The sequence below is a fragment of the Lithobates pipiens genome, unplaced genomic scaffold (genome assembly GCF_037356315.1).
Source record: "Lithobates pipiens isolate NorthernLeopardFrog02 unplaced genomic scaffold, aLitPip1_a1.2 Scaffold_16, whole genome shotgun sequence".
Taxonomy (NCBI): domain Eukaryota; kingdom Metazoa; phylum Chordata; class Amphibia; order Anura; family Ranidae; genus Lithobates; species Lithobates pipiens.
This window is the reverse complement of record NW_027507748.1, coordinates 473,684,258-473,711,468: the sequence shown is the minus strand read 5'-3', so window position 1 is coordinate 473,711,468 and position 27,211 is coordinate 473,684,258. Positions and strand designations below refer to the sequence as shown.

Genomic DNA, 27,211 nt, shown 5'->3' with positions numbered 1-27,211 from the left:
TGACACACTCTTACATCTTGGAAATTAAAATTAGGTCCTATACATATCAAATACAGTATAATAAAAAACACTCAATTATTGGGGGGGGGGGGGGGGGGAATGCAAATTCTATTCACCACCCTATATTTCATGAACAAGGGACTCCTTTTTTGGTGCACACACTTTCAGTACGATGGTGCACAGGCTTGTGGTTCCTGACTGTAAAAATAGGAGACCTAGTTTGAGTTGCAAGCCTACATTGTGTCATATGTGTTCTGGGTAAGACCAGATTGAGGCTGGCTGGTAGATTTCCCCGCTGGAGCAGAAAATAAGGATTAGGTTGATGATTGAATCCTTCTGTGTCTACCCAACGTTAAGTGGATTTACATGAAACGGTTTGATCTGATCCACACTCCGACTTGCAGAAGCTAAAAAAAATATGACTGGTTTTCATGTGAATTCTAATTCTTTTGTAGTTATTCTTTCTAGATATTAATCCAAAATACAAGTCCTCTATAAACATGTCATCTTTTACCATGTCATGTCTTACAAAAAGTTAATCTTGCACATTAAAAGGCCAGGCCACTCCAGAGCCTAAAATTAACAAACTTCAGCTTGTGTAAGAGCACTGTGTACAGTAAGTTATTACAAAGCATTAGGCAAGCTTCAGGCAGCTTTTTACATTTTTTTTAATAACTCAGCAGCATTTTAAATGCAAAGATATTGTCTTACAAAATGTCAAAGTTTTTAAGAAGCATCTCCTACATTTAGCTATTCTCCCCCTGCTATTACTGGCAATTGCCTGCTGTCAAAATGAAAGTTTTTGTAGTTGTATTACATAGCAGGTGTGACCTTCACACACGATAGAGTTGATGTAAGATCAGAATAAGGAACTGCCTTAGCCTACGCAAACAATCCCTGATGAGTTTTGCCCCACCCATGGGGGCTTAGTCATAGAGGTGGGAGTCAGAATCATAATGTAGTTGTGATGAACCCTTGTCCTCAACAGGATTATGTCCGCCATAAATGTTTCCTTTGTCCAGAACCAGCACTATCCAAGACCCTTTAGCCCACAGAGTCACCAGCCGTAACTCAGTATAGGGTGAACTTCAAACTCCTTTATTCCAGCACATGTTACCACAGATATACAACTCAGAGATACCCCCCACCCCCCCCACCCTTGGATTCAGGGTGGGATAAACTGTCCAATCACAATAGACGCACAGGTCAGGTGTATTGAAATTTCTCATCAGTAAACAGTCTTATCAACAGGGAGAGCTGTTGGAGGAATTTGCCCCCACCAATCTCACAGCTGATCTACATACACATCCCATAATATCCAAGGCAGACAGACACAATAGAACATTGGAATACATCCCCACCGTAAATGATCACAGCAAAGAGTCCACAACAGCAGGAGACAACATACAATATACACAACATTCCAGTGTGGGTGTACAGTGTGTCTAAATAGCACAGTCATCCTGTGCCCCTAATGGACGCCGGGTGATTTACACATAATTGGGGCCAGGGGAGCTGGACACAGAGTCTCCAGAGTTCCCCAAGGGAAGCTGAATGCCTCAAACCCCCCACCCAAAGTGACTCCTGTCACAGAAGTACTGAAAGCACCATGAGCCCTAAAAAAGTAAGGAGTTTTAAAGAAAAATATGGAAAAATCTATGGAAATTGAAGGAGAATATGCAAATATAAACAAAAAAAGAAAAATCATGACATCAAAAAATGAAATTAAAATGAGAATTAAAAAAAGAAAAGAAAAGTGGAGAAAAGTGTTTGAAAAAAGTGTATAGATTTGATGTATTACTCTACAAGCTAATGAATAAAACATCTACAGTATATTTACACACACACACACATGTGCAAAAGCATAAATAAAAATAGTTAGTGTTTTTAGTGCATTTTGCAGAAACACACTACAGTCCATTTAAAATGGTTTCTAATGGGACATGTTCTCATCTATGCATTTTTCAGCCACTGCATTTCTGGAAAGGGCCTGGGATTTTTTTTCCCCACAGCATATTGTGTTTTGCATATAGGACTTCATTGGACCTGCACAATGGACCATGAATTTTGCGTTTTTTTCTAATAGGAAAGGCTCCTCAACAAACTGTGGATAATCGGTTAAGGCGCTTCCCTGCTGACAGCCGAATGTAAACCAAAGAATGCCAGCATTAAAAAACGTACAAAAAATAAATAAAAATGCGTGCCCCCCATATCATATTTTTGGTAAAAAAAATGAATAAATTTGCAATAAGCATATATTTATTGGTTTGCACAAAAGTTATAGCGTCTACAAAATAAGGGACATTTTTATGGCATTTTATTATTATTTTTTTACTAGTAATAGTGGCAATCTGCGATTTTTATCGTCACTGTGACATTGCGCCGGACAGATCGGACACTTTTGACACCATTTTGGGACCATTGGCATTTATACAGCGATCAGTGCTGTACAAATGTATTGATTACTGTATAAATGTCACTGGCAGGGAAGGGGTTAACACTAGGGGCGATCAAAGGGTTAACTGTGTGTCCTAGAGAGCGATTCTATCTATAGGGGACTCACAAGAGGAGGAGACCGATCGGTGTTCCTCTGTACTGGGAACACATGATCGGTCTCAACTCACCTGACAGGACACACACAGATCCACGGTCCTGCTCAGTTAACAGGCAATCGTGGGTGCCCCCCAGATGGCCGGGAAGCCCAGGATGTCATATGCCTGCCTAGGATGGGAGATCCCTCCTGCGAATGTCATATGACTATATGTGGGATGTGAAGTGGTTAAGGACGTGGCGGCTGCCTGCTCCTTAACAACCGGCTACTCACAGTTTAGGGAGGAAAAAACAAAGTGCATGAAAAGCTTCAAAACTGCAAAACGGACCGGAATGGACGCCGTAAAATCGCATCAACTGCAGCCACATAGATGTGACCCTAGCCTTAAAGCAAGAAACAGTCCCTTGGAAAAAAAATAAATAAATAACAGGAATCAGAAGGTAAATGAGAAGGTAAATAGTGTAAATCCTGGGGTTAGAGAGCAGCCACATACTGTATAATGTGATCTAAAGGTAGCCTGACAGGAGTGGGGTAGTGAGGAAAGGAAAAGTGGGGGGAGATGGTGGGGAACAAGGACAAGAAATGGGGTTTGGGGGAGGAGGAAAGGGGGGGGTTTGGAGGAGGGCTGGGTTTTGTGAAAGGGAAAAAAAGAGAATCGGGGGGGGGGGGGGGGTGGTTTACTCATACTAACGAGTAATATCCCACTACTGGTTGAATTACTTAGAAATAGGGATAGGGGAAAACACTGCGCTAAAATCAAATATACATAAAAAGCACAGCAGCCAACTGCGCTAAGGTCAAATATACGTGAAAAAGTACAGCAGCCAACACTCAAACAAACAAAGTTCAACAAACAGAAATAAAAAATAGTGTAGCGCTTCTAAGGTGAAAAATATGTTGAAGGAATGCTCCTATAACAAAGAACATATAAATGTGTAAATAAAAATAAAGTCCAAAGAAATGGATGTAAGCTTCCGTGGAAGGACCGGCACAATGGTAGTCAGACCGTATCACAATACGAGGCAAATCTCATTAAACGGACATGTCCATGTACGACAGCTTATCTGGAAACATTGGGAAAGAATAGATGGGTACTTCTTACCAGATCTGTTGGACTCACACAGTCATATGACGGTTGCCCCTGTCGAAGACATGTGTCGAAACGCGTCGGGCTAGCTGTTGGCACCCCACATTGCTTTTACTTTAAATTTTACCTTATTGCTTTGTGATCACTAAGTCATTTGTTACTCTTTTGACTTTTAATAAATTACTATTTTTTATCGCCTGACCCGCACCATGTGGAGCTTTTTCTTTCTTTTTTCTTTTTTGGTCTAAACCCTTTAAATATCTTCCCCTCCATTTGGGGTATTTGGAGTATCGGAGTGCAGTGAGCTATACCTGAGTTGGATTTCTTAACCATTCCGAAGTTCCATCGGTGAGATTCATCATTTGGATATACGGTCTTTTGAAGTCTCTCCACCAGGCTGATGAACCCACTCTGATCCACTCCTCGGTCCCAGATTGTGACCCCAAGCCTTATTGACTCAACCGTCATATGACTGTGTGAGTCCAACAGATCTGGTAAGAAGTACCCATCTATTCTTTCCCAATGTTTCCAGATAAGCTGTCGTACATGGACATGTCCGTTTAATGAGATTTGCCTCGTATTGTGATACGGTCTGACTACCATTGTGCCGGTCCTTCCACGGAAGCTTACATCCATTTCTTTGGACTTTATTTTTATTTACACATTTATATGTTCTTTGTTATAGGAGCATTCCTTCAACATATTTTTCACCTTAGAAGCGCTACACTATTTTTTATTTCGAATTACTTAGAAATGCGGGTTTAAAGTTCAAAATGCAATAAACATCCCTTTTACAGAGAAGAGAAACAAGTTCCTCCTATGATGGTGGGAGAGTCAACCTGTTCTATCATTTGTATTCTGAGGGACCACGCTGTAATCTAAAGTGCCTGGCTACATTGGTGTCTTTATTAGTGTTGATGTTCAAAATATGATCACATTATCTGTCACAAAGGCATCTAGTCATACAGCCTACATATTGGATATTTCATTGTATGCAGGTTATAAGATATAGTATTTCACAAAAGTGAGTACACTCCTCACATTTTTAAAAATATTTTATCATATACCTTTTCTTGTGACAACACTGAAAAAATTACACTGCTACAATGTAAAGTAGCAGGTGTATTAAATTTGGTGTCATCTCTCTCACTCTCTCATACTGGTCACTGGAAGTTAAACATGGCACCTGATAGAAAAGAACTCTGTAAAGAGCTGGAAAACAGGATTTTTATAACAGCTTACCTGTACAATCATTTTCTTTGAAGTACATCACGGAACACAGGGCCATAGTAGTTACTATGTGGGTTAAAGGCCACCTTCAGGTGATGAACACTGCATGCCCCAAGACAAAAAGTGCCCCCCATATAACCCCTCCATCTACTGGGAGTACCTCAGTTTTGTAGGAAAGCAATACACTATACCAAAGAAGGGAGGGACCCCTGTGTCCCGTGATGTACTTCAAAGAAAAGGATTTTACAGGTAAGCTGTTATAAAAATCCTGTTTTCTTATCATACATCACGTGACACAGAGCATAGTAGTTACTATGTGGAATGTCCCACAGTAATGGCTATTGAAGGGAGGGAGACGAAACAAAAGTAGGGCACCAAGAGACAAGGTGAGTCATACTGCAGCCTGCAGTACACTGCGTCAAAAGGCGATATCCTCATGACCTTTTACATCAAATTTGGTAGAATCTGGTAAATGTATGGACTGAAGACCAAGGTGCGGCATTGCAAATCTGAGCCATGGAGGCCTGGTGATGCACTGCCCAAGAAGCATCAACAGCCCTGGTGGAGTGCGCTTTAACATGAAAAGGAGGATTTTTTCTCTTTAAACCATAAGCCTGAACAATCACTTGACAAATCCATTTGGAAATAGTAGATTTTGATGCTGCCTGTCCTCTTTTAGGACCATCTGGCAATAAAAAATCTGAATCTGATCAGTCATCTTTAAATGGACCTTGACTGCTCTCACTACATCAAGAGAATGTAGTGACCTCTCTTCCACAGATCTGAGAGGTTCTGGAAAAAAAAAAGAGGCAGAACAATATCCCGGTTTAAATGAAAAATCAGTAATAGTGCTGAACAGGTAGCACTAAACCAAACATATAAACAGTGCAAACTTGTGAGTGAGATTAATCAGACAAAAAAGTAATAATTGAGAAAAATTACACACAGAGGTAAATGAAACACCAAATGTCCATCTAGACACGTTGGAGAATACACAGGGCGTCTTCAAAATAAACATCAATGTTCATATACGCTTAACAGAGATGTTGGACTCGACTATCATAAGACAAGTCAATAGAGCATGAATGCACCCATGGAACATGTCCACGATTACTGTATATCCGATGTCAGGAAATTCCTGGATTGACCTTACTCCAACTTCACATGGTATCGACCATGGATATAATGGATACTGCAGGCGGTACCAGGACATGAACTCCAGTGATGGCAAATAAATTACCAAAACCAACCCTAATAAGGGTGCTGGAATTTAATATCTTGGTTTATTTGAAAACCTGTTACCATTTTTGGTAAGAATTCAGGATGAGGACATCAAACCACCTCATCCTTATGCATGATGAAATATGGCTCTTACAAGACAGAGCCGTTAGTTCCTAGCAGAAGAAATGGCAAGCAAAAAAGATTATCTTTCTGTCAAAGAAACAAGGGAATTTCTCGTAAGGTTCAAACGGCTGATTCAGCAAAGCCGAAAAGACCAATTTTAACCACTTGACGGCCGTCCTATAGCAGAAACACGGCAGCATAGTGGTTTCAAAATCCTGACCGGATGTCGCGGCGATCATTGTTGCGGGGTGTCAGTCTGACACCCCACAACTACGATCTCGGTAAAGAGTCTCCGACGGAGACTCTTTACCACGTGATCAGCCGTGTCCAATCACGGCTGATCACAGTGTAAATAGGAAGAGCCGGTGATCGGCTTTTCCTCACTCGCGTCTGTCAGACGCGAGTAGAGGAGAGCCGATCGGCTGCTCCTCTGACAGGGGGGTCTGTGCTGATCGATTATCAGCGCAGCCCCCCGAGGATGCCCACACTGGACCACTGGGGACGCCAGACCACCAGGGATGCCCAGCACCAGGTATGCCACCCTAGACCACCAGGGATTCCAGTCAGTGCCCACAATGGATGCCAATCAGTGCCCACAATGGGCATCACTGATTGGCATGCATTGTTTGGCACTTGCCCACAATGGGCATCACTGATTGGCATGCATTGTTTGGCACTGATTGGCATCCATCAGTACAGTATAATACCGCTTATCAGTGCCCATCCGTGCTGCCTATCAGTGCCCATCTGTGCCACCTATCAGTGCCCATCTGTGCCACCTATCCGTGCCCATCTGTGCCGCCTATCCGTGCCAGCTATCAGTGCCAATTTGTACCACCTATCAGTGCCCAACCGTGTTGCCCATCAGTGCCGCCTATCAGTGCCACATATCAGTGTCCATCAATGCCACCTCATCAGTGCCACTTCATTGGTGTCACCTCATCGGTGCCCATCAATGCCTCTCAGTGTAGCCCCATCAGTGAAGGAGAAAACTTACTTATTTACAAAGTTTTGAAACTGAAACAAAAAAAAAAAATTTCAAAATTTTCGGTATTTTTTTTTTTGTTAAGCAAAAAATAAAAAACGTATCATATACCACCAAAAGAAAGCTCTATTTGTGGGCAAAAAAATGATAATTTCATTTGGGTATAGTGTAGCATGACCGCGCAATTATCATTCAAAGTGCGACAGCGCTGAAATCTCAAAATTGATCTGGGCAGGAAGGTGTTTAAGTGCCTGGTATTGAAGTGGTTAAATACTAAGGATTTAAAGGTGCCTTGATAGGGGGATAAACCGTGTTACCCCCTGAATAATCTACGCACCAAGAGTGGGAAGCAAGAGGCTATAGGAAAAGACAACGACACGGCCTGGATCTGGCCCTTAATAAAAGTCAAGGCCAGCTTCATTTCAGATCCCATATGCAGGAATCCTGCCTATTGATATACTTCCTGGGGTGCCAACCCCTGGATCCATACCAAGAAACCTATGCCTTCCAGATTCTATAGTAAGTGATTCATTAATCAAAGTAGACACTACTGAAGGAGATCACCCACGATCTTTTATAGAGTGGGATTCAACAGTCAAACCTGTTAAACTCCTTGTCCATAAAGTAAGATGAAATACTGGACCTTGTGCAAGAAGGTCTGGCTATAAAGGCAAAATCCAAAGGACCTCTACTGCCCTCTTTATGATCTTGATAAATTATGATCTCCTGGGACCTGGCTGGGGCCACCAGAATCACCTCCTTCTGTTCCTGCTTAATCCTGCGGAGAAGGCGCGGAAGTAGCAGAGCTGGAGGAAATGCATAGATCAGTGAAAACTGATGCCCTGGGAAGACTAATGCGTCTGTTCCGCCTGCTAGCGGACCCCTTGTTTGACATAAAGTTGTTGACCTTATTAATGAATCTGGACGCGAATAGGTCCATGTCCGGAGTACCCCATCTGATATATTGATAGGAAGATGTCAGGGTGAAGAGATCATTCTCCTGGAAATAATTGTTGGTGTCTCAAGCAATACGCCTGAAATATTAAAATTGCCGATAGGCAAGGAGTGTTGTGTTCTGCCAAAGCTAGAACATTATTCACCTCTTTTTTGGGCTGCACGACTTCTCCTGCCGCCCCTGGTGATCGATGTAAGCCACCGCCGTGGCTCTGTCAGACTGAATCCTGTCAGGACAGTCCCGTAATCTAATCGCCAAGATTCCATGGCCAGATGAACTGCCTGAAACTTCCAACAAAGTTGATAGGCAAGGTCCTCTAACCTGGACCATATCCCCTGGACAGAATCTTCTTCCAGGGCTGCTCCCCAGCCTAGAAGGCTTGCATCTGTTGTTAACACCTTGCAGGATAAAGATTTTCCCTCCTGCTGGATAACAACCAATTTAGGCTCTGACCGATGTCAGGAGCCAAACGTATTGGAAACAAACAAGGCCTGAATCCTCTTTATTCCAGACCAACAGGATGGTGTCTTGAAGCAGTTTTTGATTAAAACTGCGCGTAAGGGATGGCCCTGAAGGGGGCCACTATTTCCCCTAAAAATCTCCTGCAGCCGAATGAAGGCATTTGCCTTTATGCTGAGAAAATCTCACCTACCTTTCCTCACACTAGGGTTTATCAGAGATAAAAAACCCAAATTTCACCCTTCACGGTAGGCTCCGAGACCTTGAAAGGAAACCTTCAGGAACAGGGGTACACTCAGGTAATCCCGCAATCCTGGACCTGCAAGAAGACCCTGCCAGTAAACTTTTATTGGCCTTACTACCAAAAAGTACTGGATCCCAGGGCCCAGCTTTAAAAGCATTCGCAAGCAAAACCCTGTGTCTTCAGATTACGAGGCCCGGGTACCGTTCATTTAGTCCATTACGGAGACAGAACGGATCCGGTCAGGATGGCTGGCTCTCATCAAAGGATTACTGCCTGTGGAGCTCAGTACACACATCCTTACACATGCCCAACACTTTAGACACTGGTGGAAAAACTCAGGACTCCCAGTATTGGGAGGGGTTATATGGGGAAGTTCACACCTTAAGGGGCGTGCCAGTGTCCAGCATCTGATACGCCAATCTAACCCACATAGTTATTACTATGGCTCTGTGTCCCCTGATGTAAGAGAAGAAAACACTGATAAGGCTGATACCTGGCCTTTGATGGGGGCCAGCTTAATTTCTAATCCCATCTGTAGGAATTCAAGGATCATATCTATGACATATTTCCTGGGGTGCCAATCCCTGTATTCACACCAGAGACATATGCCTTCCAGACTCTATAGTATATGACCCTGGAGGCCGGTTTCCTAGCATTAATCAAGGTAGAAACTACTGAAGCTGACAGTCCACAATCTTTTAGAATATGGGACTCAATAGCCAAACTGTTAAGTTTAGCGTTTGAAAGGTAGGATGGAATACCGGACCTTGCAAGAGAACATCTGGCCATAGTGGTAGGGTCCAAGGGTCCCCTACCGACATCTTTATAATCTCGGCAAACCAAGATCTCATGGGCCACAAGAATCACCTCCTTCCCTTCCTGCTTGATCCTGTGAAGAAGGTGTGGAAGCAGAACAGGAGGGAATGCATAGATTAGTGAAAACTGATCCCATGGAAAAACCAAGGCGTCTGTTTCACATGCCAGCGGATCCCTTGTCCTTGACGCAAAGTTGTCGACCTTGTTGTTGAATCTGGACGCAAACAGATCCACATCCGGAACACCCCATCTTTGAAATATCGGCAGAAAGATGTCAGGGTGAAGGGATCATTCTCCTGGAAACAATTGTTGGCGACTCAAGTAGTCCGCCTGCTAATTTTCTATCCCTGGAATTTAAATAGCCGATAGGCAAGGAATGTTGGTTTCTGCCCACGATAGAACATGGTTCGCCTCTCTTAGGGCTGCACGGCTTCTCGTGCCCCCTTGATGATTGATGTAGGCCACAGCTGTGGCATTGTCAGATTGGATCCTGACAGGACAATTCCATAGTCTGAGTGTCCAAGCCTCTAGGGCCAGACGTACTGCCTGTATCTCTAGAATATTGATGGGCAAGGTCCTCTGTGATTTGGACCACTTTCCTTGGACAAGCTGAATCAGTTCCCTTATGGAACTGATCCTTTCCTGTGGTAAGAACACCCTCTTCTGAACTGTATCTACGATCAGCTCCAAGTACTGCAATCTCGTTGATGGTTTTAGGGAGGATTTCTCTAGGTTGAGAATCCAGCCTAGGAATTCACTGCTGAGACTAAACTTGGGTTTAGGCGGGTTACCAAGAGTAGATCGTCTAAGTAGGCTAGTATTGTTATACCCTGAACCCTAATGTGGCTAAAGGACGGGCCAGGATCTTTGTGAACACTCGAGGCACAGTAGCTAGACCGAAAGGCAGAGCTACAAACTGAAAATTAAGATTTACTACCTTGAAGCGCAGACATTTCTGGTGAGCAGGGAAAATTGGCACATTGAGATAAGCATCCTTGAAGTCGATTGATGCCAGAAATTTTCCTCCTTATAGGATGGAGACTATTGATCGGATTGACTCCATTCAAAAGGAATGGATATTCAAGCACTGGTTTAAATCATTGAGATCTAAAATGGGTCTGACCTCCTTGTTTGGTTTTGGTATCGTGAAGAGGTTTGAATAAAACCCCGACCCTTGCTCTTCTATGGTAACCACTGATATCACCCTTTGAGACAAGAGATGATCCAAAGCCAGAAAGAGAGACTTCCTTGTCCCCGAGTTTCTGGGAATGTTTGATCTGAGAAAATGAGGAGTCTTGACATTGTTCCTGCCAGATCTTTGAAAACTGTAGAAACCTTCCCCCCCACTCGAGCGAGCGGGGGCGCCCCTTCATAAAGGAGGTTTTAGTATTTTGTTTTGCGTCTTTCCTGCCCCAGGTCCTCTTCTGGCCCTGGGACTGACCCTGAGATCTACCTCTTGAACCTGATGGTGGAGGCCGTCGAGACTGCCTGGAGGCTGATGCTGTCGGCACTGGAGAAGATGCACGTTTAAAGGAAAAATGCTTAAACTTCTAATTAACTGGTAAAGAGAACTTTTCCTATTAGAAATTCTTTGGATAGACTTATCCAGATCGTCTCCAAATAACTGTTCACCATGAAATGGGAAACTGGCTAAGAGCTTTTTGCATGGCGCTTCGGCTGACCAATTTTTCAACAATAGGATTCTATGCACATGCACCAGCTCTTGCATAAGTCGTGAGGCTTAGAGAATAGAATCTTTCATAGCTTCTACTGTGAAACACAATGCTTCTGATATACCGGCCAACTCCTGTGCCTGCTGATCAGGAACAAGTTTAAGTACCTCTACAAACTGGTCCTTTAAGGACTGAGATACCCCAATCGCTGCCAAAGCAGGCTGAACGACTGAAACTGCAAGAGAAATGTTGTTCTTACAGAGAAATTCTAACTTATCTGTTGGATCCTTCAACATTTGAGCATCGTCTACAGGACAAGTCAGGTTCTTATTCACAGAGGATATGGCAGCGTCAAATGCTGGAATCCTCCATTTCTTATAGAATTCTTGCTCCATAGGATAAAGTATAGAAAACATTTTAGGAGGAAAAAACTGGGTTCTCCCACTCAGAATACATAAGCTTCTTTAGCCATGAATGGATAGGAAAGGCATTGACACATTGGGGAGGCTTTGATGACCCCAATCCAGAGGTGGGCTCATCGACTGACTGCGTTACAGGCAGTACAAAAAGTCGGGTGGACCAATTTAGTGAGAGAGTGTACCAACAGTCTCTTCTGTGAAGCCAATCCTTCCATTATAGTATCTTCGGAAGAGGAGTCATCAGCCTCTTCCTGATCTTTTGAGAGAAATTCATTATCTCTTGCCCCTTGTTCCTCAGCATGAGGGTCCTGAGCAGTGGGCGGGGATCTGCTACACTTAGGTCCGCGCTGGGATGCGATTAAAGTATCAATCTTTTGCTCCAAACTTAAAATGGTAGAAGAAAAAACCTCCTTAGTGATATACACAGGGGCTGCAGTGTCAAGAGCAGTTGCAACACCAGCCCCTCCTGATGGCTCACTCTGACCGGCCCCATCACTCTCAGAGGAGGATGCCATCTTTTTTGAGATGAATCTAGGCTGTTATGCGACAACAGACCTCTAGAGCCCTTTGAGGTGTTTTTTACCCCCCCTTCCGCTCATAGTCCGATGCACAAAGCAGATGTACTAGCAGAAGGATTGCATTCACTGCTTGAGCGATAGTCCAGAACAGTTGCTACCTTTAATGCCCAGCCTGATGCAACAGTAAAATGTGTCAAAGGAAATGCCTGTCACCAAACCTCTTAATGCCACCTTTGCTCTTGTGACCCTCCACAGCCTGCAACCACACAAATGGTGCCTTTTAAAACTTGCCTCCTTGTGTTAGAAGTCAGAGGACGCAAATGCCATGCTAAGCCCCGCCCCCCATGTTGCCTACAGCTCTCCCCCTTACTTTTAAACAGAAGCTTTTTCCCGTGTGAGCGGCGGGCTACAGGTCCTATGGGACCCACGGGATGGAGCAGCATGGCACGAGGGGGGGGGGGGGGGTCTGTAAGCCGCCGAGCAGTGTGCCGTTCGTGCAATTTTTTCTTTTAAAACCTACAGCAGTTCCCCCAAGAAGAGGGAAAGACAAACAGCACAGGGGGGGGGGGCGACTGGTGGGGAGAAGAACCACCCCCCAGCTTACCAGAGGTCTTGTCTGCTGGAGGAAGAAGCATCTCAGCTCTCCTGACACAGCGTTCTCTCTGAGCGTGAGGCAGTGAGTGCTCAATACAGCCCCCAGTGGTGACACATAGGCATGAAAGCATTTACTGATCTTAACCACTTCCCACCCGGCCAATGCATATATACGGCCGGGTGGGAGCCGTCTACTCCTGATAGGCCGTTCAGGAACGTCCTTCAGAAGTAGCGGGATCGCGCGCACGTGCCCGCGCAGCGGCGCGATCCCGATGTGCTCGTGTCACCCGGACACGGCACATCTCAGATCGGCAGGAGGGCTCTGTGATTGGCCCTCCTGATCACATGATGGCCGTGTCCAATCACGGCCGTCATGTGATGTAAACAAACAGCCGGTTGCTAGGCAATCGGCTCTCCTCTCCTCACACAGAAGTCATCGCTGAGGAGAGGAGAGCAGAACGCTGCAGCCGGCTGATGATCAGTGAGTATGAGCTGTTTTTTACAGCTTTTTACTCACTGATCATCAGTCTAGTGTCAACACACAACACACCACACAGTACAAACACAGTCCCCACATATGTCCCCAAAACACACATGTCCCCAAAACATACATGTCCCCAAATAATAAAAACACATGTCCCCAATAATAAAAACATGTCCCCCACATATGTCCCACTAAAATCACATGTCCCAATGATTATCTGCACACATATGTACGTGATCACCTGCACACATATGTACATGATCATTTGCGTACATATGTCCCTGATCACACAAACCAATTATTATACACTTAACGGAATTTTTTTTACCAAAAACATGTAGCAGAATACATTTTGGCTTAAATTTATGACAAAATTTGATTTTATTGGATTTCTTTTCAAATAGAAAAAAGAAAATATTGTTTTTTTTCCAAATTTCCGCTTTTTTTGCGCTTATATCGCAAAAAATAAAAAACGGAGTCGTGAATAAATAACACCAAAATAAAGCTCTATTTATGCGAACAAAATGATAACCATTTCATTTGGGTACAGTGTAGCATGACCGCGCAATTGTCATTGAAAGCGCTAGAGCGATGAAAGCTGAAAATTGGGCTGGGAAGGAAGGGGGTGAAAGTGCCCTGTATTGTAGTGGTTAAAGGAGACATTCATAAGAAAAATTAAAAAAAAATTGAAAATTCCACTTACCTTTCCCGTCACAGTGTTTTCTGTGGTAAACCAACAGACCCAATCGTCACCCTTCATGGTGGGTTCAGTTATTCAGTTAAACCTTCAGGAGCTGGGGATCCTCGAGGAAACCCACTATCCTGGACCTGTAATAGCACCTCTGCCAGTAAAACTTTATGGTCTTGCTACCAAAAAGTACTGGATCCCGGGGTCCAGCTCTCTAAAAAGATTAGCGTTACAGGCAAGACCTCGTTTCCTCAGATACGAAGCCCGGGCACTACTCAATTCGGTCAAAAATACACTTTGAATGGATCCGGTCTGCATGGCTAGCCCCAGCAAGGATTGCTCCAGTAGAGCTTAGCACAGCACATCTTTACTCATGACCAACACCTTAGACCCTGGTGAAAAAACGGAGGTACTCCCAGTAATGGGAGGGGTTATATAGGGAGTACACTTTTGTCTTAGGTCGTGCTAGTGTCCATCACCTGAAGGTGGCCTATAACAAACATAGTAACTACTATGGCTCTGTGTCTGTGAAGTACGAAGAAAAAAATAGTTTTTCTACATAAAGATGGCCTAGGCCAGAGATATGCAATTAGTGGACCTCCAGCTGTTAGAAAAATACAAGTCCCATCATGGCTCTGCGTCTGGGTGTCATGCTTGTCTCTGTCAAAGTCTTGCTATGCCTCGTGGGACTTGTAGTTCTGCAACAGCTGAAGGTTCGTTAATTGCATGTCCCTGGCCTACACTTTAAGAAGATTGCCAAGACCATGAAACCGAGCTGCGGCACGGTGGCCAAGACCATACATTGGTTTAACAGGAAATTTTACAGTTAGAACAGGCCTCACCATGGTCGAGCAAAGAGGTTGAGTGCACATGCTCTGCGTCATATCCAGAGGTTGTTTTTGGGAAATAGACTATGAGCGTTGCCAGCATTGCTGCAGAGGTTGAAGGGGTGGAGGTCAGCCTGACAGTGCTCAGACCATACGCTGCACACTGCATCAAATTGGTCTGCATGGCTGTCATCCAAGAAGGAAGCCTCTTCTAAAGATGATGCACAAGAAAGCCCGCAAACAGTTTGCTGAAGACAAGCAGACTAAGGACATGGAATGCTCGAACTATGTCATGTGGTCTGATGAGACCAAGATAAACTTATTTGGTTCAGATGGTGTGAAGCGTGTGTGGCAGCAACCAGGTGAGGAGTACAAAGACAAGTGTGTCTTGCCTACAGTCAAGCATGGTGGTGCGAGTGTCATAGTCTGGGGCTGCATGAGTAGTGCTAGCATTGGGGAGCTACAGTTCATTGAGGGAAGCATGAATCCCAACATGTACTGTGACAGACTGAATCAGAGCATGATCCCCTCCCCTCTGAGACTGGGCCACAGGGCAGTATTCCAGCAAGATAACAACCCCAAACACACCTTCAATATGACCAGTGCCTTGCTAAAGAAGCGGAGAGTAAAGGTGATGGACTAGCTAAGCATGTCTCCAGACCTAAACCCTATTGAGCATCCGTGGGGCGTACTCAAACGGAAGGTGGAGGAGCGCAAGGTCTCTAACATCCACCAGCGCTGTGATGTCATCATGGAGACGTGGAAGAGGACTCCAGTGGCAACCTGTGAGGCTCTGGTAAACTCCATGCCCAAGCAGGTTACGACATTACTGGAAAATAATGGTAGCCATATAAAATATTGACTCTTTGGGCCCAATTTGGACATTTTCACTTAGGAGTATACTCACTTTTGTTGCCAGCAGTTTAGACATTAATAGCTGTGTGTTGAGTTATGAGGGACAGCAAAGTTACACTGTTTACGCACTACTTTAAATTGTAGTAAAGTGTCATTTGAGTGTTGTCACATGAAAAGATATAAAATATATATATATAATAAAATATTTACAAAAATGTGAGCAGTGTACTCACTTTTGTTAGATACTGTATATAACACCCAAACAAGTGTTGCTCGTTTTGCCAGAATTTTTCTTCTTCTGTTAACATTCTACAATGATTATTATCTTTGTTGGTTTAGTCTTGCTAGAATCATTGTTTGTTTACGGATACTTTCAGTACTATACATGCGAGTATATTCTACCACTTACCAAGTGTCGGTTAGTTAGGGTATGCCTGTAATGTTATGTTTGCAATTGTTATGACCAAATTTTGGATTAGACAATGCATTTATCTTTTTTGTGTTGTCTATTATATATACACTTTATCAGTGAATATGCGACCATGTATTCTTTATTCAGTTAAAAGTTTGAAGGATACTTCAACTTTGACAGACCCCCAATCTGTCACTGTATGGCTATTTTGTATTCTTTTGTAATCCCTTGAACAGAATATTTTAATAAAAAGGAGATAAAGCATAACATATACAACACATTTTGTTTGCCAGTCGACCAACTGTCTTATTTCATAGGGGTTGTTTGAACATGACCGTATCTCCAATATGGCATCAACTCAAGCACTGGGTAGCATTTACATTATATAAAAAAATTATCTTTACATTTTTTTTTTTTTAATAACATGTATTTCTATTTAACCTCTTATTAATCCAAAGTAAAAGTGTAATTAAAGGCTAAACTTTTTTTTAGTTTTGGATAGAGTGGAGAGAAATTAAAACCAAAACCCTCGTCAGTTTTTGTTGCTGTCTGTGTCCCAATTTGGGAGATTAGTTATTTGTCCTGTATATATATATTTTTTCTTTTACCATGATTTTTTTTTAAAGTTTTCATAATTGTTTTTTTTTCAGTGTCGCAAAAAGAATTGTTTTTTCATTTGCAAATAACTGCCATACCACAAACATTTTAGTTTCATTTTAAACTAGTCAAATTATAGAATAAAATGTATGCATTACTTTGCTATTATAAGTGATGACAAAGTTGATGTCAATAAACAGGCCCATAGTGTAAATATAAACATTGTTTTGATTCATAAGGCCCCTTTCAGATGGGGCAGACTCCGTCAAGTGGATCAGCCTGCTCAGCGGGGGATCTTTCCGCTGATCCCCACTGAGCAGGTGGATGACAGGTCCCTGTTTTCTCCGCTATACAGACTGGACAGGGACATAGTCTGCTCTTCTCTATGGGGCAGTCCGTTTCCATTTGACTCTCAACTGACCCACTGAATGGCTTTTTTTAGCCGATCAGAACGGATGCCGGTGAGTGTCAGCAGACACGTGTCCACTGACATCCACCGCTCCATAGAGAGCAATGGATGGTCCGTCTGTGTGAAAGGGACCTTAGAGGTATACAGGTACGAAAGCTGAAGTGGTTAACAAACCAACATTTAAGCAGGCTTCCGGGAACCTTTAGCGCTACTAGAAACCTGCCTGCAGTTTGTATAAAGAAATCCTGCACTACCATAATGATCTGAGAGTTGTTCTCAATTCTGGAAAGCTACAGAAATCTTGGTAAAGCCTTTTAAAGCTTTCTGTACAAGATTAAGTCTGCATATACAAGGCCTAAAAAGAGGTGTTAGGTGTAATACAACCAGTTGAATTTTGCAACAACTTCTTATAACTGTTGGGAACTCTGAGGCGATCCATATTCTGTCCGGCTTCCATGGCAACTACTGGAGTCTCAACCTCTCTGTTGGAGCATTTATTTTATGTACGCTAGTAAGGCACAATAAGAAGATGTAATGACGCTTGCAAAACTCTTGCATTTTATGAAGGTGAACAGATGATTTTTTTTTTTCTAAACATAACCGAAACCACATCTAAAGAATAGGACATGTTAGGAGTTGTTTTAGAGAAAATAGAATTAACACAGTTGATTTACTAAAACGCAAGTGCGCAAATCTGGTGCAGCTCTACATAGAAACCAATCCAGGTTTTTCTTTTTGTCAAAGCTTAATTGAACAATGAAGGTAAAGTTAGAAACTGATTGTCTACAATGCACAGCTGCACCAGATTTTGCACTCTCTGGTTTTAGTAAATCAACCCCAGTGTGTCATTCATTTGATATAGCCTACCATTTACTTTATCTTGAATGGATTAATGATCCATATATCTAAATTCATTTTCCCACAGGAAGAAGTCATGCATAACATCTTTGTATATGGAACTCTGAAACAAGGACAGCCAAACTATCACATTATGACAAATTCTAAGCTTGGAAAAGCATTATTTAAAGGCAGGGGACGCACTGTGGACAAGTATCCATTGGTCATTGCACAGGAAGAGAACATTCCATTTCTCTTAGAAGTCCCAAGAACAGGTCATCGTATTGCTGGAGAAATCTTTTTAGTTGATGACCAGATGCTACAATTCCTGGATGAATTTGAAGGCTGCCCAGACATGTACCAACGCACTATTAAGAGGATTGAAATATTGGATTGGGAAGGTAAAGATGACTCACCTGAGGAGAGACCAGCTGCTAGCACCATAGAGTGTTTTGTCTACAGCACGACGAGCTACAAGCCAGAGTGGCTTAGTCTAACTTACCATGACTGTTACGATTCCTGTGGGGCACATGGATTGCTTTTCTGTGATCGCCAGAACAGATAATAAACGTGCCATTATACACAAAGGAAATATTACCACTTAATACACTGTTTACAAGATATTCTGATTAAATTATACACAAATTCATACTTAAGATACTAATTTTACTGCTATTTTAGTAATTTGGCTTCAACTATCTTAATAAATTGATCTGATGTTTGTGTACCCGTGCTTTGGTAAGGAAAGTGTCTATGAAGTAACAATAGAGTGTTAAAAACTGGTGTATGGGCTGCTGCTGGGAAAGAGGTGTGTGGTCGCTTTAAATTAAACATGTGCATATCCCCAGCGCTGTTGCATTAAATTATACAATTCACACATATATATATATATATATATATATATATATATATTTGCTGTCCCCCCTCATAACTCACACAGCCATTCATTTCTAAACCGCTGGCAACAGGGAGTACACACCCCTAAATTAAAATTTCCAAATTGGGCCCAATTAGCCATTTTCTCTCCCCAATGTCAGGTGATTCGTTAGTGTTACAAGGTCTTAGTTGTGAATGGGGAGTAGGTATGCTAAATTTGGTGTCATCGCTCTCACATCTCAACATGGCACCTCATGGCAAAGAATTCTTTGAGAATCTGAAAAAAAAATTTGTTGCTCTACATAAAGATGGCATAGGCCAGTGATAGCGAACCTTGGCACCCCAGATGTTTTGGAACTACATTTCCCATGATGCTCATGCACTCTGCAGTGTAGTGGAGCATCATGGGAAATGTAGTTCCAAAACATCTGGGGTGCCAAGGTTCGCCATCACTGGCATAGGCTATAAGAAGATTGCCAAGATCCTGAAACTGAGCTGCAGCACAGTGACCAAGACCATACAGCGCTTTAACAGGACAGGTTCCACTTAAAACAGGTCTTGCTGTGGTCGGCCAAAGAAGTTGAGTGCACGTACTCAGCGTCCTATCCAGAGGTTGTCTTTGGGAAATAGACATATGAGCGCTGCCAGCATTGCTGCAGAGGTTGAAGGAGTGGGGGGGTCAGCCTGTCAGTGCTCAGACCATACGCTGCACACTGCATCAAACTGGTCTGCATGACAGAAGGAAGCCTCTTCTAAAGATGATGCACAAGAAAGTCCGCAAACAGTTTGTTAAAGACAAGCAGACTAAGGACATGAATTACTGAAACCAGGTCTTGCGGTCTGACGAGACCAAGATGAACTTATTTGGTTCAGATGGTATTAAGAGTGTGTGGCAGCAACTGGGTGCGGAGTACAAAGACAAGTGTGTCTTGCCTACAGTCAAGCATGGTGGTGGGAGTGTCATGGTCTGGGGCTGCATTAGTGCTGCCAGCACTGGGAAGCTACCGTTTGAAGGAACCATGAATGCTAACATGTACTGTGACATACTGAAGCAGAGCATGATCCCCTCCTTTCAGAGACTGGGCCACAGGGCAGTTTTCCAACATGATAACGACCCCAAACACCACTGCCTTGCTAAAGAAGCTGAGAGTAAAGGTGATGGACTGGCTAAGCATGTCTCCAGACCTAAACCATATCGAGCATCGTCAAACGGAAGGTGGAGCAGCACAAGGTCTCCAACATCCACCAGCTCTGTGATGTCGTCATGGAAGAGGACTCCAGTGGCAACCTGTGAAGTTCTGGTGAACTCCATGCCCAAGTGGCTTAAAGCAGTGCTGGAAAATAATGGTGCCCACACAAAATATTGACACTTTGGGCACAATTTGGACATTTTTTTTCACTTTTTTTGCCAGTGGTTTAAACATTAACCACTTTAATACAGGGCAATTTTTGCTCTACAAATAAAAACAAAGACCGAAAATTAAAAAAAATAAGTTTTTCTTTGTTTTTTTGAAAATACGTTTTCTCCTTCACTGATGGGCACTACCAATTGGAACTTGTATGTGGCACTTATAAGCAGCACTGATAGGTGGCACTGATATACAGCACTGATGGGCACTCATAGGCAGCACTGGTGGGCACTGATAGCTGGCACTAATAGGCAACAATGATCAGGAGGCACTGGCAGGCATCACCGATTGGCATCCCTGGTGGGCTCTATTGGGCTTTCCTGGTGGTAAAAGGAGGAAAAGCCATCAGCTGTGTCCACTGATCAGCTGTGATTGGACACAGCTGATCACATCATAGGCACCTTACCTCGATCGGAGATGCAGTGTGTCAGACTAACACACCACCGATCGCTGCACTGCGCGCAATCGTGGCTTATTCTGCTACACATATGACGCCCAGTCAGGATAACAGAACCACTTTCTAGCCGTCATTCTGCTATATGGCGGGCGGGAAGTGGTTAATGGCTGTGTGTTGAGTTATTTTAAGGGGAAAAGCAACTCCACTTTCATGGGAAAAAATAAATAAATTATAATATAGCATATACAATTATGCCACAAGTTATATTGTAACTCAGTGTTATGAAATTCAATGTCATGATATTGTAATTCAATGTTACCATTCCTTTTCAATGTGCAGCTCTGTAATTTTCTGTAACATGCAAAGCAGTATGGCTACCTGGAGGTATTCTGTACACAGATGGTGTACAGAACGCCCCCCAGAAAAGATATTTTCTGCTTGTGTGATTGGCTTACTGATTTTTCCCTGAAGTCTCCACTAAGATACAAATCAGATTTTGAGCACCCCCTGCAATAAAAATGCCATTTTGGTGAGATACTCTACTATAAAGTGCAATAAAATTATAATTTTAACTCATTTATGATCATTTCTGTCCTACTGTCTATTTAATGTAAGTTGCCTTTTATTTTTTTGGATTATCCAATGAATCTGACAATTAGGACTATTTTGTTAAGATGCTGGATTTTAAAACATTCCTGGAGTATCAGCATTGCACTATTAATCAAGACGCATTTTTGTTTCTGTTCCACTGTAATACTGATTCATTTTGCTCCTGCATAAATTGACACAAATTATCAATACAGCAAAGAAATTTTAAATTGCATGCACTACTAAAACAGCACATTTCCCACAAAACTAAGTATTGTGTATATAAGCCATATTCCAGGCCATTTTGGTACATTGGAAGTTGGGGGATCCCCCTACCCATAAGGAATGGTTGCAGTTCATGGGAGACACACAGATTTAAAAGATATATTAATCAATATTGGGCTGTCCCAATAAATCTGAAAAACTTTGAGCTCAATGGTTACATACCTCGGGTCTATCTCCAATTGATTTGGTAGTAGTAAGGATTCTACATAGCTGACAGACAATATATTTGTCTATGGACCATTAATCGGCCCGTTCGGGCCCAGTGTCTTTGCTGCCTCTCGGTATATTGCTTTCACTCTGGAGGTAAATATTAGCATTATCAGAAACTCCATTATGTAACTCTCTATGGAGTAGAAATGGGCCTGCAAGCTCTATTTTTGTATGGTGTACTTTATTGTTTGCCCTGAAACCATATGCCTCCTCCTGCTTGCTACACTATAAATAAATCTTCTTTGATTTAAAAAAGAAAAAAAAAGCATGGTGAATACGTCTCTGGGTATTACAATCAAATGAGTGTTACAAAAACGAGGACCACTTTGCCTGGAATATACATTTATATTTACGCACTTTAAAATGTTTAATAAGTCAAGAAACACATTAAATAATTCCAGGCATGGTATATTTTTACATTGGTCCAGCTTGCGCCAATGTAACTGTGCATGTACCACAACTGACCCTGATGCTCCTGGATGTTGGGAATCAATGAAGTACTGCTACTGCTAAACACTGCTACTCCAGTGATCTACACTTGCTTCAAAGTCCCGTGCGGAGTGAATTCTTTATAGAAGGTAGTCCGTTATAAACCTTTAAAGGACAATACCACTTTTTTTTTTCCTTATGAAAACAATGGGGCTACTTTTGTAACTGTAAAAGGCATACGCTCTCATTTGGTACCCAGAAAGAAGGAAAAATGCAGGCGTGAGTTTCTATCAAAAGCGAGGAAGATGGTATTTGTGATGAAGTTTGCCACAAAACTGCCAACATGTAAAGCGCACAAGGTGAAGATTGTTTTTTCCTGCTCAGAAGTTTCCCCTTAACTCTTTCAAGTCCACATTTTTCAAATGCATTAGCGTGACTCAAAATGTACTCTACCAAACGGTGGAGCAGAACCTTAAAGGGTTAAAAGGTGACCATACACTATACAATATGATTGTACAATCTACTATATATCTACCTTCAACTATTTAGCACAAAAGGCTTGCTTGATTTTATGCCAATTGAATGGATTGTTAAGGTTTGACCTCAAATTACTTAGCTTTAGTAAATCTAAATGAGACTGCACCGAATAAAAAAAAAAAATCGTATCACATAGTGTATAGCAAGCTTAAGATTACAACACCCTTCAAGAACAATCTACTGTTCACCAATCAGTAGCCACTGATTCTACATGGAAGATTAAGCATTACAAACATAATACAAAAAAATATGTTACAGCAATGTATCGCATGCTAGGCAATGCAATTTTCAAAGATTAGTAAATAATTAACATTTCTTGTCTTCTGAGAAATGGAAAAGTAAAAAAAGCATTAGCATGATTTACAAGCCACATTTTGAGAAGTTCTGTAGAAACTGTAATTCATCACAAAGTTCCACTTAAAGGTACTGAATAGTGATAATAACAAAAATAAGGCACCACAGAAAATTTCTTAATCATGTTTATTTATCCCACCTTTATTTCTAATAAATATAACGGTATAAAATTGGTTTTGTAGGAATGTCATCTCAAAACATGAATATATGAGTTGACGTGAAATCATGTTTAAAGTATCAAAATCTTGAAGAAAATGGGATTTATTCCAGCTGCACCAGTAGATCTCCCTCTCCCACAGTTTCACCAGGCTTGCAATGCACAGCTACTACCTGTTCAAAACATTACAATAAAGTTAGATACATAGAATAATTTTATCCAGTGTTATAGTATTCAGATGGTTAGCTCTTATGTCTGAAACACAGTTGTGAACACCTACCCACCCAGAATGGGAGATTTACAAAGAAAAACACAAAAGAAAGGCAAATTAAATATTCTGAAATTGAAACTTCACTTGAATTCTCTTCTCTGCAAACTATAGATGATCTAACCATGTGTTTTATCACGTACACCTTACTTTTCATAAATATTCACCTCTCATTCTCAGTCATATTTACATTTTGTAGTATTGCAAGCTGGAAACAAAATAGTTTTAACTGCAGCTATCAATGGTTCTGTCAAGTTTTAAATCCCTGTCCCTGGCTTCTGTTAAATATATACCTGTGCAGTGTGATCCCCTCATACTGTGTGGGTTAGAAGAAGTAGAAATAAGGTGAAATAATTCTCTAATCTTAGCTCTTCAGGCAGGCACTACAGTGAGCAGAGGCAGAGCAGAGAGTGAGGACTGACAGTCACTGCTTCAAGAAGACGGAGAGCTGAGTGATCAATGGCTCAGTTCTCGGTCTTAGAGCCAAAGTAGAACAGCTGCAGCATTGAGGTGAGTATGTATGTTTTTTTTATTTTTTTATTCCATACATATCCTTTAATTAAACTTACACTTTTAGTTCTGTCAGTGCTAGAGCCCAATATATGGGTGTTTGCATGGGGGAGGTACAGCCAACGCTGAAGCCACAGACCCTTTATTCTGTATAGCAACTCTCACAATGGGGCCGCTGAACGTTAGCAGTAAATCGCTGCTCGTTTTAGAGGCGCTTTACCGCTGTACTTTGATACTTTTCGGCTGCCAGTGGGGTGCTTTTAAACCCCACTAGTGACCGAAGGGGTTAAAAGCGCCACGTTGCGGCGCTCCAAAAATGCTTTTCAGGCACTTTGGAAGCATTGGCCATTCATTTCAATGGGCAGGGCGTTTTGGGAGCGCTGTATACAGCGCTCCCAGACTGGCCCAAAGATGCTGCTTGCAGGATTTTTTTTTTACAGGCAATATTTCTAGGGCAAAAATGCCTGAAAATTGCCTCAGTGTGAAAGGGGTCTAAAGAAAGCTGGTTAACACAGACCAGCCAGCAGCAAGAGGAGATAGTACAGCTGCAACTGTTGGCTTGTGTTGTGAATGACCATGCTGTAGAGCATCACGGTTTTGTTTAACAAAAACACAAGCTGACAATAACACATGCCAGCAACTATTACATTAATCTGAGAGTGTCTTATGAGGATGGGTACAGGTAGGGAAAGAGGGATTCGTTCCCCAAGGGCAGAAGCCTAGAAAGAATGGCAAAATAACCTCCCAGCTGAGTGGAAGATTACGGAGGAATCCCATAGAAGGACCGCCCTGAGAAGACTGAAATAGAGTCAGGCGGCAAGGGAAAAACATGGTTTGCAGACATATATAACAGTCCGGACCCCACCCACAATGCAAATCATAAATGTATGACATGTCTTCAAGGAAGGATATGGGGAATAACATTTTCACAAAGGGTAAATAAAAAAGCCTAGGGAAGCAAAAAGGAATGTCTTCCAGCATACTTCATTGCCAAATAGTGCAAGAATGGGGGGGGGGGGGGGGGGGGTGGGCATCCCAGGAAGAACATAGGGAGAGTCAAGGCAGAACTGCTGTTACGGAGTAGAGTTAACAGGGTGATTTTATTCTTACAGAGGCCCTATATGAGAGTAACCCTTTCAGCACAAGGGGAGGGCTCTGTGCGGGTGAGTCACTGCAGTGATGAAAATAGACGTTTTTCTGGAATATTACAGGACATGTATTGTTAAATAGATAAGGGTCCATAGATAGGAAGGAGAAGGACACCCCTTTTGAATGTAAACAGCAACAAGATGTAGGTAAAGCAGTCTGCCTTGGGAAGCAGCAAGTAAGGACATACAGCAGAGAAAAAACAAAGAATGGAGAGAAAACTGCAATAGAGACTTTTCGTATATATCTCTCTAAAGGGCAAAGTAAAACAAAAGGCTGGGATGCCTTTGCTCTAGGGTGGAGCAACTGTCAATAGACATCTTACTTCCCCTCTTTTGACAAGGGGCGGGGGCAAACCTTTAATCCAAAGGATGGCCAGGAATAGTTAATTTCTTCCTAAAACCCTCTTCTATAGGGTACAAGGTGTAAAAAAAAATTTGTGCTTGGAAGAGTATGTAGAATATGTAAGAAAGAATATGTAAGGAATTAGTTGCACCAAGTGTATCTACAACACACTTCTACCGATGAACATGCACTATTCCCATCGCACAAGCTTCTGAAGAAGGCCATACGTGGGTGCTGCAGCAGATACCAGCTGGAGACTGGTGACATCATACATCAGAGTATATATCATATGTGAGGTCACATCACAAAGGTAAAGTAAAACGTTTCTTGGCTGCACATGCCTGGCAAAGGGGGTCTGTGCAGTCCCAAAATAGTGCACTTTATTACTGTGATGTGATTTTCTCAAGTAAACGTTGGAACATTCATTTTGACAATTCACGGTGTACGAGATATACTTTGATGTATGGCATTACCAGTTTCTAGCTGGTATCTGCTGCAGCATCCACTTACTCTATGGCCTTTTCCAGGAACGTGTGTGAATATTGCACATGTTCATTGGTAGAAGCAGTGTGCTAGCAATATATACCTATTGCAACCAATGAGTACACAATAGCTAGCATGTGGCGGGAGCTGAAGATATAATTTTCCATAATTCAGGCAATGAAAAATAATTTGTAACCTCCACAAAAAATTCAGCTTTCCCTTTGCCTTCTGCAAATGAAAATGAACTTGGTAGCCCAGGTTGTAACTTTTGTAGATAATAAGGGGGTGTAGAGGCAGAACATCGTTTACAGGTTTTGAAATAATTCAGACATAGCAGCAGAAACTTCTACTTTCGTAAGACAGGCTTAATGTTGTGTGTCTATGATCGGGTTCTGATTATTAGGCTCACAACATAACTTACACAATTTCTACTAAATCTCAGAGCTAAAACTGTATTGCGTTAATAATTAACAGGTGTAAATTTAAAATTGTGCCTTTATGTGAAACTGTGAAGATCGAAGGTACCCAAAACTGTAAATAAGCAATGCTATAAATCTGGAGGCTGGCTTTACACTTATGTGTTGTGGTAACATTCGATCCAGAATACCACGTGGGTGCTGTAATAAAATTATCCAGGCATACATTTTATTAATGCAGGGCAATGTGCTGTTGTGAATAGCAATATATATCATTTAAAAAAGTAAAAAAAAAGTAAAAAAGTATTACAAAATGTTGTGCATTGGTAGGCATTTTAATTTGCACTACCATAAATTATGTTAAGGAAGACCATTTCAGTTAAATGGGCTTCCCGATGTGCATAAATCACACTAAAAAGGTGTATATACTTTTGTAGCGCCGGGCTCCTGAAGAGCATGCGCTATGTTTATGTTTTTCCTAAGACCAGTTTGGTTTTAGGGTTAATTTCAGTAAATTATGGTATCGGCATCAGTTTGGCTGGACTGTACTATGTTCTGCCTGGTCATAGGTGTAGGTGTCACCTTTGGCAGGCATTGGAATGCAGTCTGGTTGGACGCATTGGGAACCAATCTCTCTCTCTGAGCCAATAAGCGGGTACGTTGTCTCGCTGTGTATTCAGGGAAAGGGTACTTAAGATGCTGAGATCACGTGGTTCTGGGTTCCAGTCCAGAAGTATGTTCTGACTCCCTGGTCCTGGTCCTCCTGACCAGCCCCCAGAGGCCCTCATGGCAACAACTGAAAACGCAACCAGGGGAG

General features: G+C 42.3%; 2 protein-coding genes across 2 annotated transcripts in view; one reads left to right on the top strand and one right to left on the bottom strand.

Moving 5' to 3' along the window:
* Positions 1–21,242, top strand: part of GGACT (gamma-glutamylamine cyclotransferase) — a 42,365-nt gene extending 21,123 nt beyond the window's left edge. Inside the window, exon 2 of the mRNA XM_077482962.1 lies at positions 18,073–21,242. Within this exon, the coding sequence (XP_077339088.1) occupies positions 18,082–18,549 (468 nt within the window). The 5' untranslated portion in view covers positions 18,073–18,081 and the 3' untranslated portion in view covers positions 18,550–21,242. The remainder of the gene's footprint in view (positions 1–18,072) is intronic.
* A 1,936-nt stretch (positions 21,243–23,178) lies between these two features.
* Positions 23,179–27,211, bottom strand: part of PCCA (propionyl-CoA carboxylase subunit alpha) — a 1,052,859-nt gene continuing 1,048,826 nt past the window's right edge. The window contains exon 24 of the mRNA XM_077482961.1: positions 23,179–23,399. Within this exon, the coding sequence (XP_077339087.1) occupies positions 23,331–23,399 (69 nt within the window). The 3' untranslated portion in view covers positions 23,179–23,330. The remainder of the gene's footprint in view (positions 23,400–27,211) is intronic.